Source organism: Castor canadensis, chromosome 2, assembly GCF_047511655.1.
Source record: "Castor canadensis chromosome 2, mCasCan1.hap1v2, whole genome shotgun sequence".
NCBI lineage: Eukaryota > Metazoa > Chordata > Mammalia > Rodentia > Castoridae > Castor > Castor canadensis.
Window position 1 is genome coordinate 17,305,481 of NC_133387.1, and position 15,704 is coordinate 17,321,184.

At 42.6% G+C, this 15,704-nt stretch overlaps 1 protein-coding gene across 1 annotated transcript in view; it reads left to right on the plus strand.

The window, feature by feature from the left end:
* Positions 1-11,438, plus strand: part of Creb3l2 (cAMP responsive element binding protein 3 like 2) — a 109,933-nt gene extending 98,495 nt beyond the window's left edge. Inside the window, exons 9-12 of the mRNA XM_020185860.2 lie at positions 2,183-2,282; positions 2,556-2,682; positions 3,990-4,206; positions 6,019-11,438. Of these exons, the coding sequence (XP_020041449.1) occupies positions 2,183-2,282; positions 2,556-2,682; positions 3,990-4,206; positions 6,019-6,094 (520 nt within the window). The 3' untranslated portion in view covers positions 6,095-11,438. The remainder of the gene's footprint in view (positions 1-2,182; positions 2,283-2,555; positions 2,683-3,989; positions 4,207-6,018) is intronic.
* The last annotated feature ends 4,266 nt before the right edge of the window (positions 11,439-15,704 follow it).

A 15,704-nucleotide genomic window follows, 5' to 3' on the forward strand; every position in this document is an offset into this window, starting at 1 on the left:
GTACCTGAATACATATAAACATAAGTCATGCCTAAACTACACCTGGCCATACTTTCATGTAACCAGAACCAAAAAAAACAAACAATTAAGTACAAAAAGAATCTTCACATTGAACAGAAAATAAATTAATGATACCAATTAATGGATGAATGATTTTGCTTTCTTTTTTTTTTTCAGATCCTTAAATAGTTTCTTTTTATTGTTTTATTATTCATATGTGCATACAAGGCTTGGGTTATTTCTCCCCCCTGCCCCCACCCCCCTCCCTTACCACCCACTTCGCCCTCTCCCTCTCCCCCCAACCCCCTCAATACCCAGCAGAAACTATTTTGCCATGATTTTGCTTTCTTAAACTAAAATTGCTCCACAAGACAAAAATGCAGCATAGGTGGGGCCACATGGGAGTTTTTGAGTTTAGAAGCTTTCTCTGCCTGTGCTGGGGGCTGCTCCATTTCTCCCACCATTCTTAATCCATTTAAACTGCTAAGAGCAATACCATTCTTGAAGCCAACCTGCCCTTAATTGCTTAAACTGAGAGAACTTTCTTCATTGGGACTTGCCAGAGGAGAAGTTGCAAACCCTGGGGGTAAAAAAAAAAAAAAACCTGCTTATATTTTTAGTGTTTAAAAGCTCTTCAGAGGATAGACTGATAAGATGCAAGATAGCTATGAAAGCCCAGAATTCTGCAAATGAATGATTTGCTGATGATTTCCAGTGAACTTGCATAGCTCTCTCACATGACATCACCATCTGAATTTTCTGAAAATTATTGAGAACTCAAGGAAAAGTGTCTGCTTGTAACATCTTTCCACTTTGCAGTGTGTATTAGACTTGGGTAAAAGAGGTAAGGGTTGGGAAGGGGTTTCATCTCTGAATGCAGCTCACCTGGAATTCCACCCAGATGCTCTGATCAGGAGGATGTGGTGTCAGATTCTTGTCCATGCCTTGCTGTGTTCAGGACTTGAAAGAAGTTCACTGTCTGCTTGTCCTAATGTCGTACAGAGCATGTAACATCATCCTCATCCCCAAACTTTTCCCTTTTAAGGGGATACACAGTTGTCCAGCTTCTTTTTTTTTTAAACTTCTCCTCTCTGTCTTCTCCTAGAAAAAGATGAATGTCAGAGGCTGTTTTCCAAGATCCCTGGCTATAAGCTCGAGGGTCCAGATAAGCTGGTTTCTTTTGCTTCTTTGCTGTTTTGTATTTTGGCTTGGTTTCTGAGTGAGGAGGTTCTGTGAACCTTCAAGATCCATCACTAGGCATGAGGAGCAATAGCTGTCTGCCCCCTTAAAACTGTCCCTTCTCTCTGTCTCTCTCCCCTCCCCACCCCACCGCCATCTTCAGTGTCTGAATGTCTGTTGCCATTTCCAGCCACAGTCACCACCTCTGCCCGCTCCTTCAGTGCTTTGCTAGTCATTTCTCTTCTTTGCTTTTCTTCTTCCATTTTCATTAGTTCTTATCTCTTGGTTAAATTAAATAAGTCTCTTCTTAATTGCCACTGTCCTACTCCATTCAGGCCACTATAACAAAGTATTACAAACTTTGAGTGACTTTAAGCAGTAGAAATTTATTTCTCATAGTTCTGTAGGCTGGTCAGTTCAAGATCAGGATGCTAGCAGATTTGGTGTCTAGTAAGGACTACTTCTTGGGTCAGAGAAGGTGGCTTCTAGCTGTGTCTTCACATGGTTGAAGGAAAATCTCATTTTTTTCAGCCCCTTATAAAGAGCTCTAATCTCATTTGTGAGGGCTCCATCCTTATTACCTACGTCCCAGAGGCCCCACTCCTACTACAATCACATTGGGGCTAGGTTTCAATATATGAATTTGAGGAGGGGGGAACACAAACATTCAGAACATAGTAACCATCCAGTCAGTGTTCCATTTTCTTCACAATGGCTAGCAAACAGGACACAGCCTGTCAGGGGTCATTTGGGAGTACTCTCCCGTTGCTTAGAGCAGCACAAGAACAGGACAAGCTGTTACAGTGTTATTCAGGCTAATTCTGAGCTCTGTGGGCTCTGTGGTCTCCATATTTTCTCCCCAAGGAAGCTGCCCACAGGACTCTTTAGATGCAGGCCAAAGCTGCAATGACTTCTGGTGCTGTGAATTTCCAGCGTAGAGAGTCATCAAAACTATCTTTTATCTCTCATGTCCCTTCCTGGCTTTGTTTGTCACCATTGGCAGGACTCTCCTTCAGCAACTCCAGAAGCTTCAGACTTTGGTGATGGGGAAGGTTTCTCGCACCTGCAAGTTAGCCGGCACGCAGACAGGCACCTGCCTCATGGTGAGTTTCACAAAAGGACAATGAAAGAACTGCTTCTGGCCAGTCCCCTGTCTCCAGGCTCTCTTACCTAGCTAAGGCCAAGTGCCGTGTGGCTGGAGAAAGACCATGCAGCCTACTCCAAGGCTGTTTCTTGGCCTGCCACTGCCTGAGAGTGCATTCTACCTCCTGAAAGAGGGGTTCTGTCTCCTTGGCTCTCCCAGGCATTGCAGATCTACAGATTTTCTGTGAAGAGTCTGCAATCCACAGCTCCCATGTTCTCTCCTCCCCCTCCAGGTTGTTGTGTTGTGCTTTGCTGTTGCATTTGGCAGCTTCTTTCAGGGCTACGGGCCCTATCCTTCTGCCACCAAGATGGCTCTGCCCAGCCAGCATTCCCTGCAGGAGCCATACACAGCCTCCGTCGGTAAGACAGCACTCAGCCATTTGTGAAGTGTGTTGTAGCATTTCTCTAGAGCCTGGTTTCCTAGCTATCTGAAAAGAGGCTTATGTGAAAGTTCGAGTTTTAAAAAATGGTACAAGTGGAACTTCTCCATTTGCATATGGGGGTTCTGAGGCCCAGCATGCTGGGTCCCCTTGAGCACCTCTCCACTGGACTGGGGCAGCCCTGGGAAATCTCCAGAGCTCTGCAAAGCACAATTGGCAAGCTGACCAGACCATGTTTCTGAAAAAGTCCTGACATCTTCCTCTTGAGTTGTGGTAGGGGAGAGGGACAGAGTAAGGGGAGCATTTAGCCTTTTATGACATTTTAAGAGAACTTCTATGTTTCTGCTTCCATTGAGTGGAATTGTATGTTACCATAGTAAGAGTTTATAAAATGAAATTAAAGAATCAGTCTGTCTTATAAAACATTATGCCCAAGATTTAGAGAATTTTAAGACTTGGGTATTAGATAATAAGTATGTAATAGTCTACTTAAGAAATACAGGGTGTTGAGTATGGAATATGTATGTAAATACACACATATGCTAATAAAAACCAGCATGGAGTTAGAAGGTACTGAATTTGGGTTGGGCACAATTTTGTTCTGAAATGTCTGTGTTCTTCACAGGTGTATCCAGGTATATGATAAAAGTACTGGTATTCAAGAAAATAATTTCAGGGCCTTTGGGCAAGTTCTTTTTCCTGAAGGGAATATCTCTCTAAATTTTGGAAGCCAATGGGAACAGAATTTCTATGTCGAGGAAAATTGCTGTAGAACTATCCAGTTATGTGACTATCCTATAAAACAAAAGAGATTGTCTCTGACTTATGGCTTTGGGTTTGCATCTTTTCTCCAGATTCTAAATGAAAATGCCTTGTACCTTATCTCTGTTCAAGACCTACTCACTGGGGATGCTTCTTCTTTTGCCAGACATGAGTCTGGGCATGTCAAGTATTTGCCTCCTGTTTGCCATGAATTGATTTCTCAAGATGGTTATGGGTGGGTAAGGAGGGGAGTTTTATTTTCAAAGCAGGGGTAGTTGGCTTTGAGTTTATTTGCTTTTCTGTTGTAATTCTTTCCAGCACTGTATAATTGGTGTAATTTTTCAAAGTACAAACTCTGAAATCTCGAAGCCTTTAGAGAAAGTCAAATCCATTTGGGATTCTCAGCCCTGGGCAATGAGAACACAACAGTTGTCACCTGCCACTGGCCCTGGGCATGTGGACTAAGGGAATGTGTAGACCTCCTGTGGTCTTTTGCTAACATCTGTTGCTTTGCTCTGTCCTCAGTGAGATCCAGGAACCTGCTGATCTATGAGGAGCATTCTCCCCTGGAGGAGCCACCCACCTCAACCTCAGCTGGGGAGCTTGGAGGCTGGGAAAGAGGCTCTTCCCTGCTCAGGGCCTCAGGGCTGGAGTCTCTGCCGGATGTGGATCTTCCTCATTTCATTATCTCAAATGAGACTAGCTTGGAGAAATCAGTGCTGTTGGAGCTGCAGCAGCACTTGTAAGTCCTAAATGCACAGCTCTAGCTTCTTTAGCGGCTGATGATGGGGTATATTTGTTAGCAACTTGCCATGGGGGTCTCTCAGAGGCACACACTGGCTCCTTGGCTCTCTCAGGACCCACTACCAGGACCTGGCACTGAGGACTGTCTGCTGCTGGTCATCAGCTGCCTTAAGTTCCCCCAAGCCTAGAGCTGACAGTGGTGGCCCCAAGGCATGGAGGAGGGGCCCTCCCCTCAAAGCCCAGGTAACAGCAGAGGGCTTGCTGTACAAATGTACCTTCTAGATACATTCTGAAGCTTCCTTCCAACTAGAGAGTAAATAAATGTTTTGCTATATATTAGTATATATGGATATGTCAATTCATACCTATTGAGATTGAGTGTCCTTTATTTCAAATAAAGCTCAGCACCAAAAGTTTTTTGTATTTCAAAATTTTTCTGGTTTTGAAATATTTGCATATACATAATAGGTATCTCAGGGATGAGACCCAGGTGTGAACATGAAATTCATCTGTTTCATACATACCTTATGCACATAGCCTGAGATCTTTTTACACAATATTTGTCACTTGCCTACATTTTGACTGACTTAACACATGAGGTCAGGTGTGGAATTCTTCAGTTGTGGCATTCTGTTGGCGCTAAAATAGTTTTGGATTTTGGAGCATTTCAGAGTTTACATTTTTGGATTAGGGATCCAAAAATCAGCCCATAGACAGAAGTTTATATTGAGAGACAGTGCACTGTGCCTGCACGTGTTCCAATATTTAAAATAACCTATATTTGGATCCAGTTTTCCATGAGTTGTTTTTCTTAGATAATTGTGGGAGGAAATTCTATTGAAAACATGAAGGCTGATATGATCACAAGTATGTTCATTGCAGGAAGGAGGTACCTGGGTGGGCTGATCGGCACAAGAAAGACTATATGCATACTCTTAGTGATTAAGGTGACTTGTGTTCCTTGACTTCTCAGAAATGAAGCTGTTCTGGGATCAGTAGGAAAGATTTCATTTCAGATTCTTCATCTTTCTTTTCCTAACCCTTCACAAGAAGGTTTATAATTGTATAGACTTTTATATGTATACATTAACATTTACTAATGCTTACTGTGTTAAGCCCTTTACAAATATGTTATCATATAAATCCTTTTAATTACCCCAAGAGGTAAGGCACTATTTTTATTTCCATTATGAAGAAAATCTGGAGCAACTACTGGAAGCTCTAGAAGAGCCAGCTGCTTTCAGAATCCAAATCTTATCTAAGCCTATCACTTGAAAGCTACATTCACATCCCACTTTTTCTGTGAGGTCTCCTGGATAACAAAGCTGTCCTAGCTCCCATCTAAATGCTGGGAGACTTTCTGGGCTATTACACAGTTTGATAATGTATTTATTTTCCATTATGTGTTTAGTGTTATCTCAAATTAATTCATTAAAAAAATCCTTATCTGGATTATTGGCTCTTCTAGAGTGGGAATCAACCCATATCCTTTCATTTTCTACTTCCCAAAGTTTGTTATAGGACTGTGTATCTTTAGTAAATATAATAATTTAAAGTAATTTATAATAACAAGTCAGTATCAAATTACTGTGTATCCTCAGGACTGGAAAGTCTACTCTTAGATGGGGTTAAAGGCAGGAATATAGATGATAGCAGGAGATTTGGAGGGTGCAAAGAATTACTACTAGGAGTATAAACAACAATAAACTGCCTAGGCCAGTCCATGGGGTTGCAATCATTGAATGAAGTATGAGAATTGTAGCTAACAGCTGGTGACTAATACTTCTTTCTCTTTTTTATCTCTCCATAGGGTCAGTGCCAAACTGGAGGGGAATGAAACACTTCAAGTTGTAGAACTCGACCGAAGGGTGAACACCACCTTCTAAGGAGGCTGTCTCCACCCTCCATCTTCCCTTAACTCTACCTTTACACCCCAAAACCACCTTTGTCATAAGCTTTTCCTCTTGGCCACTGGATCTTGAGGACATGGACTAGAGTTAGAGGCTTGGGATGAGAGGCCAGCCTGGAGTTTCTGCTTGTATGTCTGTCACTCCATGCAGAAGGGAGCTGGCATGTCTCCCTCCCTTTCTCTTATTGCCATAGGAAATTATTTTGGGGGTAGGTGGGAGTAGGACAAGCAGGCTTGTTTCCACCCATCATGCCAAAAGATTCTCCCCCATGAGGTGTGACCCCTCTTTGAAGAAGAGATGATTCTTGTTCAGTTGAGACCCTAGACTCTAGCCCAGAAAATGCCATGGTACCTGCTGGGATTTGGCAAAGCACTGACTCTTGTTCTCCCTTGTTCACACCAGGTCTCTAGTGTAAAGGCTTCCGTCAACCCTGGATATGCCAGGGCATAATACCAGTACCCTCCCTCCACTCTGCCTTCTAGAGCCCCCACTGGACTGCCTTACACTGGTGCAGGCAGCCTGGGCTCCCATGGTATTCTCAGGCCGCAAGTGCAATGCCTGAAGGCATCAGGCTCTTTTCCTCCAGGCCAACCTGCCCATCATCTTGCTTATAGGACCTCTCCCACCTACCTCCCCATGGAGGACCTTAGTTCTGCCTCCCCTGCTTCTCCTCCCCATTTGTAAATAGTATTTATTAGCTTGCTGAGGCTCCCCACTGGTAACCACAGTGAAGAGACTCAATGCCTCCATCCAAGGTAGCCAAATCTTCTGTTGGCCTTTGGAGCTAGGAGAGCCCCCTAGGCTTTGGGATCCCTAATCTTCCCAGATGATTTTTTTCTTCTTTTCGTTTTTTAAATTGGAGGCCTATAAAGTAATTATTACTGAGGAATCCCCTTAAACATGTGTCACCCTATTGGATGGACTCAGAGGGAATGATGGAGCAACGCCTTGCTCAGACCCATGGCTCTGGCCCATTGCTTTCTAGTTCCCACAACAGAGAAGGGAAGCCTGTCCCCAATCACAGGCATTGTTGAAAACCATTCCTACCAGGCGCTCCTCCCTGGCCTCCCTCCTTGCCTTCCCTCTGCCTGCTTCAATTAAGGGGGCAGGAGTCAGTGATGTTTGTGTGTCCATATTCTTACCTTTTGCATACAGTCAGGTTTGGCTACTTTACAGCTCACCCAAAGAGACAACCTAACCTCCAACCTACTTTTATTTTTTTTAATGGTTAAAAATAACTTTTGTAGTTAAAAAAACTTTCCTCTTTCATACAAATAAGAGATGGAAATTGCCTTTTTATTGTATAAGATAGAAAACTCTCCTTATGTATTTTTTTCCTAGCTTGTAAAAAGATTTTGTGTAGGAAATGTGCTTACATTTTGTATTTTGTTTTTAGTAGCAGCTGAAGGGCCTTTAGCTTTGGCTTTTCTCTCTCTCTCTCTCTCTCTCTCTCTCTCTCTCTCTCTCTCTCTCCTCTTTCTCTCTGTCTCTCACACACACACATGCACGCGCACGCGTGCATACGTCATCATCTGTGTGGTCATTGGAGCCTGCATTAAGAGGAATTATGCCCACACCAAGCCTTCCATTCCATATCAGATACAGGATTTGTTGTCATTAGCATTTGCCATATTGCCTTATAAGCAGCTCCCTCCTTTGTCTGCCTGGGTCCCTTTGGGGTCCCTTTGGGAGTGATCCCTCTCCCCTATGTGAAAGAGAGGGTTCCATTCTAGGAGACAACCAAGCTCACCTTGCAGTGTGTGAGAGCCACATCGGGAGCACTGTTGTCCTAACAGCCCTGCTATCTGCATTGTTCTTGATGTTCCTTTCCAGGGCCAGATTGGGCTCAGGTTCCTGGACTGTGAGACTGAGGAATGGCTAGCAATCTCTGCTTCTGCTTCCCTTTGCTCCTCTCTCTCTGGTTTTTGATCCTCCTGGGCCTGACCTGTGTCTAGTAACCATTGGTCACAGATGACCCATCACTTTCTTTAAAATGCCAAGCCCTTATCACACATAGGCAGCCTGCAGGGCACTAAGATTAAGTAGAATTTGGGTGAAGAAAAAGGAAGGGTTCATATTGAAGGGCAGAAGTGAGATAATGGGCCAGCCCATCTGTTCACTGCAGCTGACCAAATGGGTTTTTAGGGCACTTCGAGATAGCCAAGGTGGAAAACCCACTGTTCTGCTTCAGGAGGGAGAAGAAAATGGAGACTTCTTGTCCTCATCCTTAGTACTTTGAAGAGTGTATTTTCTTCCCTACCTACCTGCCTTTGCTGGACATCACTCTCTCCAAACAGCAGGACATTTTCTCTGGGAAACTCTCCTTCCAGCACAGAATGTATAACTAGAGACATGGGACATTAGCCAGAGAGCTCATATGGCCCTTTAAGGGGACTTCCAAGAGCCAACATTGCTATTCTAAGGAGAAAAACCTCTGCCCGCCACTCCTGGCTTGAGTGAGAAATGGGAGTGAAGCAATGCTCCCTCCCAGGAGGTCACAGAAGAGTCACATAACTCCAGATTGGTTCCAAGTAATTATGGATGATGTGTGCATGCTTTCTGGTCAAGGGTTAAAGCCCAGAATATCAGTAGATTTGTTTTCTTCACCTGCAGACCAGTCAATAATTCATTTTTAGCTCTGACGATTTCAAATAGTGGCAGACATTGGTGCCTGAACTTAAGTTTTGAGAAATACAAGACCATTAGAGAAACCAGAAGCTATAACAATAAATCTGCCCGTTATATTTTGCCATTATGTAAACCGGTTTTCCCTTTCTTTGATTACACTAGTGAAGGAGATGTCTTGCAAAGATTCAGACCAAGTTATTTTCCCCTGGATGAGACCTGAGTAACCCAGCTCCCCACCTCAGCATGTTTCTTTTCACAACTCTTAACTTTGCACTGAGAAATGGATCCTGTAAATGAGAGGCCTCAGTGCCAGCATTAAGAAGGAATCTCTGTGAATTGCTAGGACTCTGCAGTCTGTCTAGCTCACAGAAAGAGAGTGTTCTATAAAAATCTGACAGCTGAACTAAGTCGCTCCTTTCTGGCAGGAGGTGGGGGTGGGATTTGACATCAGCGTAGGAAAAATTAGATAACCTTTTGGTTAATATGAGTGATTTTGATTTGGAGGCCTAATTTGAGGATTGAAAGCACAGCTTTCAGTTCAGTCTATTTACAAACCAACTATAATTGCTAGATTTTGTTTTTTGTACTCATCTTGGTTCAGCTTAGATGCCAAAAGGTGGCTGTGAATCTTATATGCCCATAGAATAAGAATATTGAACTGATTCTTCTTTATTCTGACTCTTAGTCAGTGTCCAACATTTTTGTCACCTGTGTTTTATTAAAAAATTTTTTTCTAGCATTTCATAGTCCCTCCCTTCCGTGTGCTCAGACCAAGAAAAAGCAGAAAGGTGGAATCAGAGGACTCTGCAGGGCAGCTTCTCTGGACACACATGTCTTGTACACATGGGTGCTCTGTCCAGAAGTGAGACATCCATCCCCAGTTTGGGAATGCCCATCTGTGCTTGCCTTGCCAACCTGACCTCATGGAATGGAAGAGACTCCCCTCATCTGCCCCATCCACTAAGTTGTATCTGTTGAGTCAAGTCCTCGAGAAACCTGGGTAAGAGACCTCAGCATCCCTGCATTCAACTTGGCAGGACCTGCAAAGCCATTAAAAGGTGGTGCCCCAGTGAGAGTCTCTTTATTTGAAGATTTCAGCTGAGACAGCAGAGGTGTGATACAGTGAGCTCCCCAGGGGGGCAGTGATATGAGAGATTGGGAGGAGGGGCAGTGAAATGAGGACTGGGAAGGAGCCAGAAACAAATTTCAGATCATTCATTCAGTCAGACCTTGGGCTTTTCAGTTTTACTAAGGAAGAGTGCTGCCTGAAGCTCAGGGAAATGTTGGGGAGTAAGAGGGACTGAGGAAACCTCTGTTAATCAGTAGCTCTTCAAAAGCCCCAAGTGCTAGCTCTCTCTCTCTCTCTCTCTGTGTCTCTCTCTCTGTTTCTCTCACATATACATTCCTCTTAGGTACTTCTTCGTGCCTCAAATGTGCCTTATATATGAATCCAGGATGAGTGAAGAACCCCTTGTCCCTGGGAGATGTTTTATGTGTGTGTGTGTGTATGTGTGTGTGTGTGTTGAAGTGAGTATGGGGAAAGCTTTTTCCAAAGGCTTGCAAGTGGTTTCCTAAAAGTGAGCCACTATTACATTTGCACATCAGGGGAAAAGAAATAGGGTTAAATCCATTAGAAAAATTCCATTTAGTAGAAGAGCAATCACATCACAAAAATGGTCAGCTGGGATTAAAGGTATTCTAAATCCTCGCTGCAGAGCATTTTCTAAGTGCGAGGGAACTTGCCCCATTTGCAGATTAATGCTTCTTACCTCTGGGTGAAGGGGTCAGTGCTTACCACAGGGGAAAACAACTCCCTGTTGTATTATTTGGGGACCATGTAAAATTCAGGAATGCCTTGTTTTGTCTTGGTTTCTAGAAGGAAGAGAAGTAATATTTCTTAAGTATTTACTAAGGTGTTGGGTATAAGTAAGTCTTTTAATGTGATAGGTAATGTGAAAGGTAAATAGTGTTGACTCTATCGTTACAAAGAACTAAGTGATTCAGGACGTGCAGTAATTTGTGGACTAGGTCGAGCAGACTCTTCTGAGGACACACAGCTAACTTTTTCAGGCTTTCTGGGCAGGAAACAGCTTCTGCCTACTGCGATGGCCCTGCTATGCAGTGTTCTCAGTTCTTTGCCTCCCAGATGTCAGCCTCCACCCAATCATCTGTGAGCTGCAGCTAGCAGATTTTGCTTGTGGGAAAATGGACCCAGGGGCCCAGGCTCCATTTCTTTGCTCTCATTCCATTCTTTGCTCAGCAACTGGGTAGAAACATGAGCTTTTTCACCCTTGGCCTATACTGCTTAGAAAATCTCCCTTTCAGATAAAGTGCTTCATGAGTCTGGAAAGTGCCAGCACTCTGTGACACTCTGTGAGTGGCCCTTTCCACACAGTGGTGAGCAGAACCTGGACTGCAATCATCGTGAGCTTTAATGTCTGTGCTGACAGCCAGGCTTTCCTCTCTGGTAACATGCTATATAGATCCACAGTGTTTAAATCTAAGTACATTGTGAGTCTATTATCTGTCCTAGTGCCATGTTTTTATGACCTTTTATTCTTTATTATAGCTAAGTAAATACCAAAAAAAGGCTTTGTAGAATACTTGTACTTATTTTAAAAAAAATAAATTGAAATTGTAATGCATTTGTATTTCCATTTCTTGCAAATAAATATTTTTCTTAAATAGTAAATGTTGCCCAGTCTTTAAAACCCTGGTAATGTGGTTTTAAAAGCATTTTGCCTTTCTTACGAGCATGGGTTTGGGTATGTATGCCTAACTATTCTTTTCTGATTACCTAGCCAAAGTGCAAGAAGAGACTCAAACCAGCAATTTATATGTTATGTGGTGCTAAATTCATGTCTCAGTTTGAGGAATATTAGGAGTGTAATTGTTTTTTCAGTCAGTGACAGGAAAAGAAACAGTTTTCTCTAGAGATTCATGCAGCCTGACTGCTATTTTTGTTATCTCTTACAACGATTCCCTAACTAGTTTTCAAAAGTGTATGGATTTGATTTTCTTTCCCTGTGTCTGGATGCTTGAGAGCGATACTGTGACTTCAGCCAGAAAGGAATGCACCTCTTCCTATGCACAGTTGCGGAGGATGCCTAACACAGATTCATGCTCCAGAAATTCTGATGAAACAGTTGATAAAGGTCAATGCACTTGAGCAGAATAATCTTCGTTCCATTGCACTGTCTGGATCCAAATGTAATTTTCTTCACTCAGAGAGCTTGGGGCTTCATTTAGTCTCAGGAAAAGTGCCCTGGGATGTTAGAGTCTAAGGTCATGAACCATGCTTACCTGCAGTATTATTTTTCCCTATCTGAGTAGCATGCCTGACCCTGCTTCCAGTTTGGGAGTTTATCGCTCTCTCACATCCTTTCACTTTGAGCACCTTGACCTTTACTTCTGTTCCTACAGAAGGGGCCTATGATGGAAGTCCCCTGTCCACATGCTGAGTCTGCCCAACCATGTGTGAAGGGAGTAAATACTGACTTGAGAACATGATGCTTTAACCATGCCTTTCTGTTTGCTGCATTTCTGAAGCTTTGACATCTAGAACCTGCTGTCCTAGGAGGGACTACCCTTGTCAAGACTGGGCTGTTCCTGGCCTAGAAGTACACATTTTATATGCAAACCAACCAACCCAGAGCCTACCCCAGCCACCTCACTTATGGGCTGTCACACTCCGGGCAGCTAAAACCCCCTGCCCTAAGCATCCCAACCAGGTACCAGACACCTGGGGCGGTCCCTATATCCCAGAACCTACTGAAATTATTCAAACTAGCCAATCCTAAACCTGCTCATCATGCTTGTTCTTGTGTAAACCACAATAAAAGCTTTTGGCCACATGTTGCCCTCACTCCCTCTGCCTGCTGGTCAGCATGGTGTTTTTCCATGTGGCCTTGTGTGATGTAACATGCCTCCCTCCCACCCCCATCTTGGGAACTCTGTGTAGCAAGCTATCTTTTCTTTAGCAGCTGTCTCCTGATCTCTTGGACTTATCAGCTCTGAATATAATAAAAACCTGCATTTTAAAGCATATTCCCTGAGCATCGATGTATCATATTAGAGGGTAATCCTAGACCCATGGGCTTCTGGGGTTTCATAGATGGGCCCACCATGATTAGGCTGATATAATACAAATATATTATCTCATTTCACACTGGTTGTCACTTTTGTTCAGAGAGGAAAAGTGAGACCTATAGGGAGCAATGTGGCCTGTTAATGGGAAAAGAAAGTAGGTGTCAAAATTCTTAGTTTTGTGCTCAGGTTCCAGGACAATTCATACCCAATATCTCTGAAAATTAGGCAATAGAGGTGAGGAGGCACCAGGATAAACTGGATGGAAAAAGCCAAGTGGGAGTCAGGAGGTGGAAGTTTATGACTCCTTCCACTGGTTATTTTTTTTTTTTCATTTTTCTTTTATTCATATGTGCACACAAGGCTTGGGTCATTTCTCCCCCCTGCCCCCACCCCCTCCCTTACCACCCACTCCACCCCCTCCGGCTCCCCCCCCTCAATACCCAGCAGAAACTATTTTGCCCTTATCTCTAATTTTGTTGTAGAGAGAGTATAAGCAATAATAGGAAGGAACAAGGGGTTTTGCTGGTTGAGATAAGGATAGCTATACAGGGCATTGACTCACATTGAGTTCCTGTGCGTGGGTGTTACCTTCTAGGTTAATTCTTTTTGATCTAACCTTTTCTGTAGTTCCTGGTCCCCTTTTCCTATTGGCCTCAGTTGCTTTAAGGTATCTGCTTTAGTTTCTCTGCATTAAGGGCAACAAATGCTAGCTAGTTTTTTAGATGTCTTACCTATCCTCACCCCTCCCTTGTGTGCTCTCGCTTTTATCATGTGCTCATAATCCAATCCCCTTGTTGTGTTTGCCCTTGATCTAATGTCCACATATGAGGGAGAACATACGATTTTTGGTCTTTTGGGCCAGGCTAACCTCACTCAGAATGATGTTCTCCAGTTCCATCCATTTACCAGCGAATGATAACATTTCGTTCTTCTTCATGGTGCATAGAATTCCATTGTGTATAGATACCACATTTTCTTAATCCATTCGTCAGTGGTGGGGCATCTTGGCTGTTTCCATAACTTGGCTATTGTGAATAGTGCCGCAATAAACATGGATGTGCAGGTGCCTCTGGAGTAACAGTCTTTTGGGTATATCCCCAAGAGTGGTATTGCTGGATCAAATGGTAGATCGATGTCCAGCTTTTTAAGTAGCCTCCAAATTTTTTTCCAGAGTGGTTGTACTAGTCTACATTCCCACCAACAGTGTAAGAGGGTTCCTTTTTCCCCGCATCCTCGCCAACACCTGTTGGTGGTGGTGTTGCTGATGATGGCTATTCTAACAGGGGTGAGGTGGAATCTTAGTGTGGTTTTAATTTGCATTTCCTTTATTGCTAGAGATGGTGAGCATTTTTTCATGTGTTTTCTGGCCATTTGAATTTCTTCTTTTGAGAAAGTTCTGTTTAGTTCACTTACCCATTTCTTTATTGGTTCATTAGTTTTGGGAGAATTTAGTTTTTTAAGTTCCCTGTGTATTCTGGTTATCAGTCCTTTGTCTGATGTATAATTGGCAAATATTTTCTCCCACTCTGTGGGTGTTCTCTTCAGTTTAGAGACCATTTCTTTTGATGAACAGAAGCTTTTTAGTTTTATGAGGTCCCATTTATCTATGCTATCTCTTAGTTGCTGTGCTGCTGGGGTTTCATTGAGAAAGTTCTTACCTATACCTACTAACTCCAGAGTATTTCCTACTCTTTCTTGTATCAACTTAAGAGTTTGGGGTCTGATATTAAGATCCTTGATCCATTTTGAGTTAATCTTGGTATAGGGTGATATACATGGATCTAGTTTCAGTTTTTTGCAGACTGCTAACCAGTTTTCCCAGCAGTTTTTGTTAAAGAGGCTGCTATTTCTCCATCGTATATTCTTAGCTCCTTTGTCAAAGATAAGTTGCTCATAGTTGTGTGGCTTCATATCTGGATCCTCTATTCTGTTCCACTGGTCTTCATGTCTGTTTTTGTGCCAGTACCATGCTGTTTTTATTGTTATTGCTTTGTAATATAGTTTGAAGTCAGGTATTGTGATACCTCCTGCATTGTTCTTTTGACTGAGTATTGCCTTGGCTATTCGTGGCCTCTTGTGTTTCCATATAAATTTAACAGTAGATTTTTCAATCTCTTTAATGAATGTCATTGGAATTTTGATGGGAATTGCATTAAACATGTAGATTACTTTGGGGAGTATCGACATTTTTACTATGTTGATTCTACCAATCCATGAGCATGGGAGATCTCTCCACTTTCTATAGTCTTCCTCAATCTCTTTCTTCAGAAGTGTATAGTTTTCCTTGTAGAGGTCGTTCACATCTTTTGTTAGGTTTACACCTAGGTATTTGATTTTTTTTGAGGCTATTGTAAATGGAATTGTTTTCATACATTCTTTTTCCGTTTGCTCATTGTTAGTGTATAGAAATGCTAATGATTTTTCTATGTTGATTTTATATCCTGCTACCTTGCTATAGCTATTGATGATGTCTAGAAGCTTCTGAGTAGAGTTTTTTGGGTCTTTAAGGTATAGGATCATGTCGTCTGCAAATAGGGATATTTTGACAGTTTCTTTACCTATTTGTATTCCTTTTATTCCTTCTTCTTGCCTAATTGCTCTGGCTAGGAATTCCAGTACTATGTTGAATAGGAGTGGAGATAGTGGGCATCCTTGTCTGGTTCCTGATTTGAGAGGGAATGGTTTCAGTTTTTCTCTGTTAAGTATAATGCTGGCTGTAGGTTTGTCATATATAGCTTTTATAATGTTGAGGAACTTTCCTTCTATTCCTAGTTTTCTTAGAGCTTTTATCATGAAATTACGTTGGATCTTATCAAAGGCTTTTTCTGCATCTATTGAGATGATCAAGTGGTTTTTGTCTTTGCTTCTG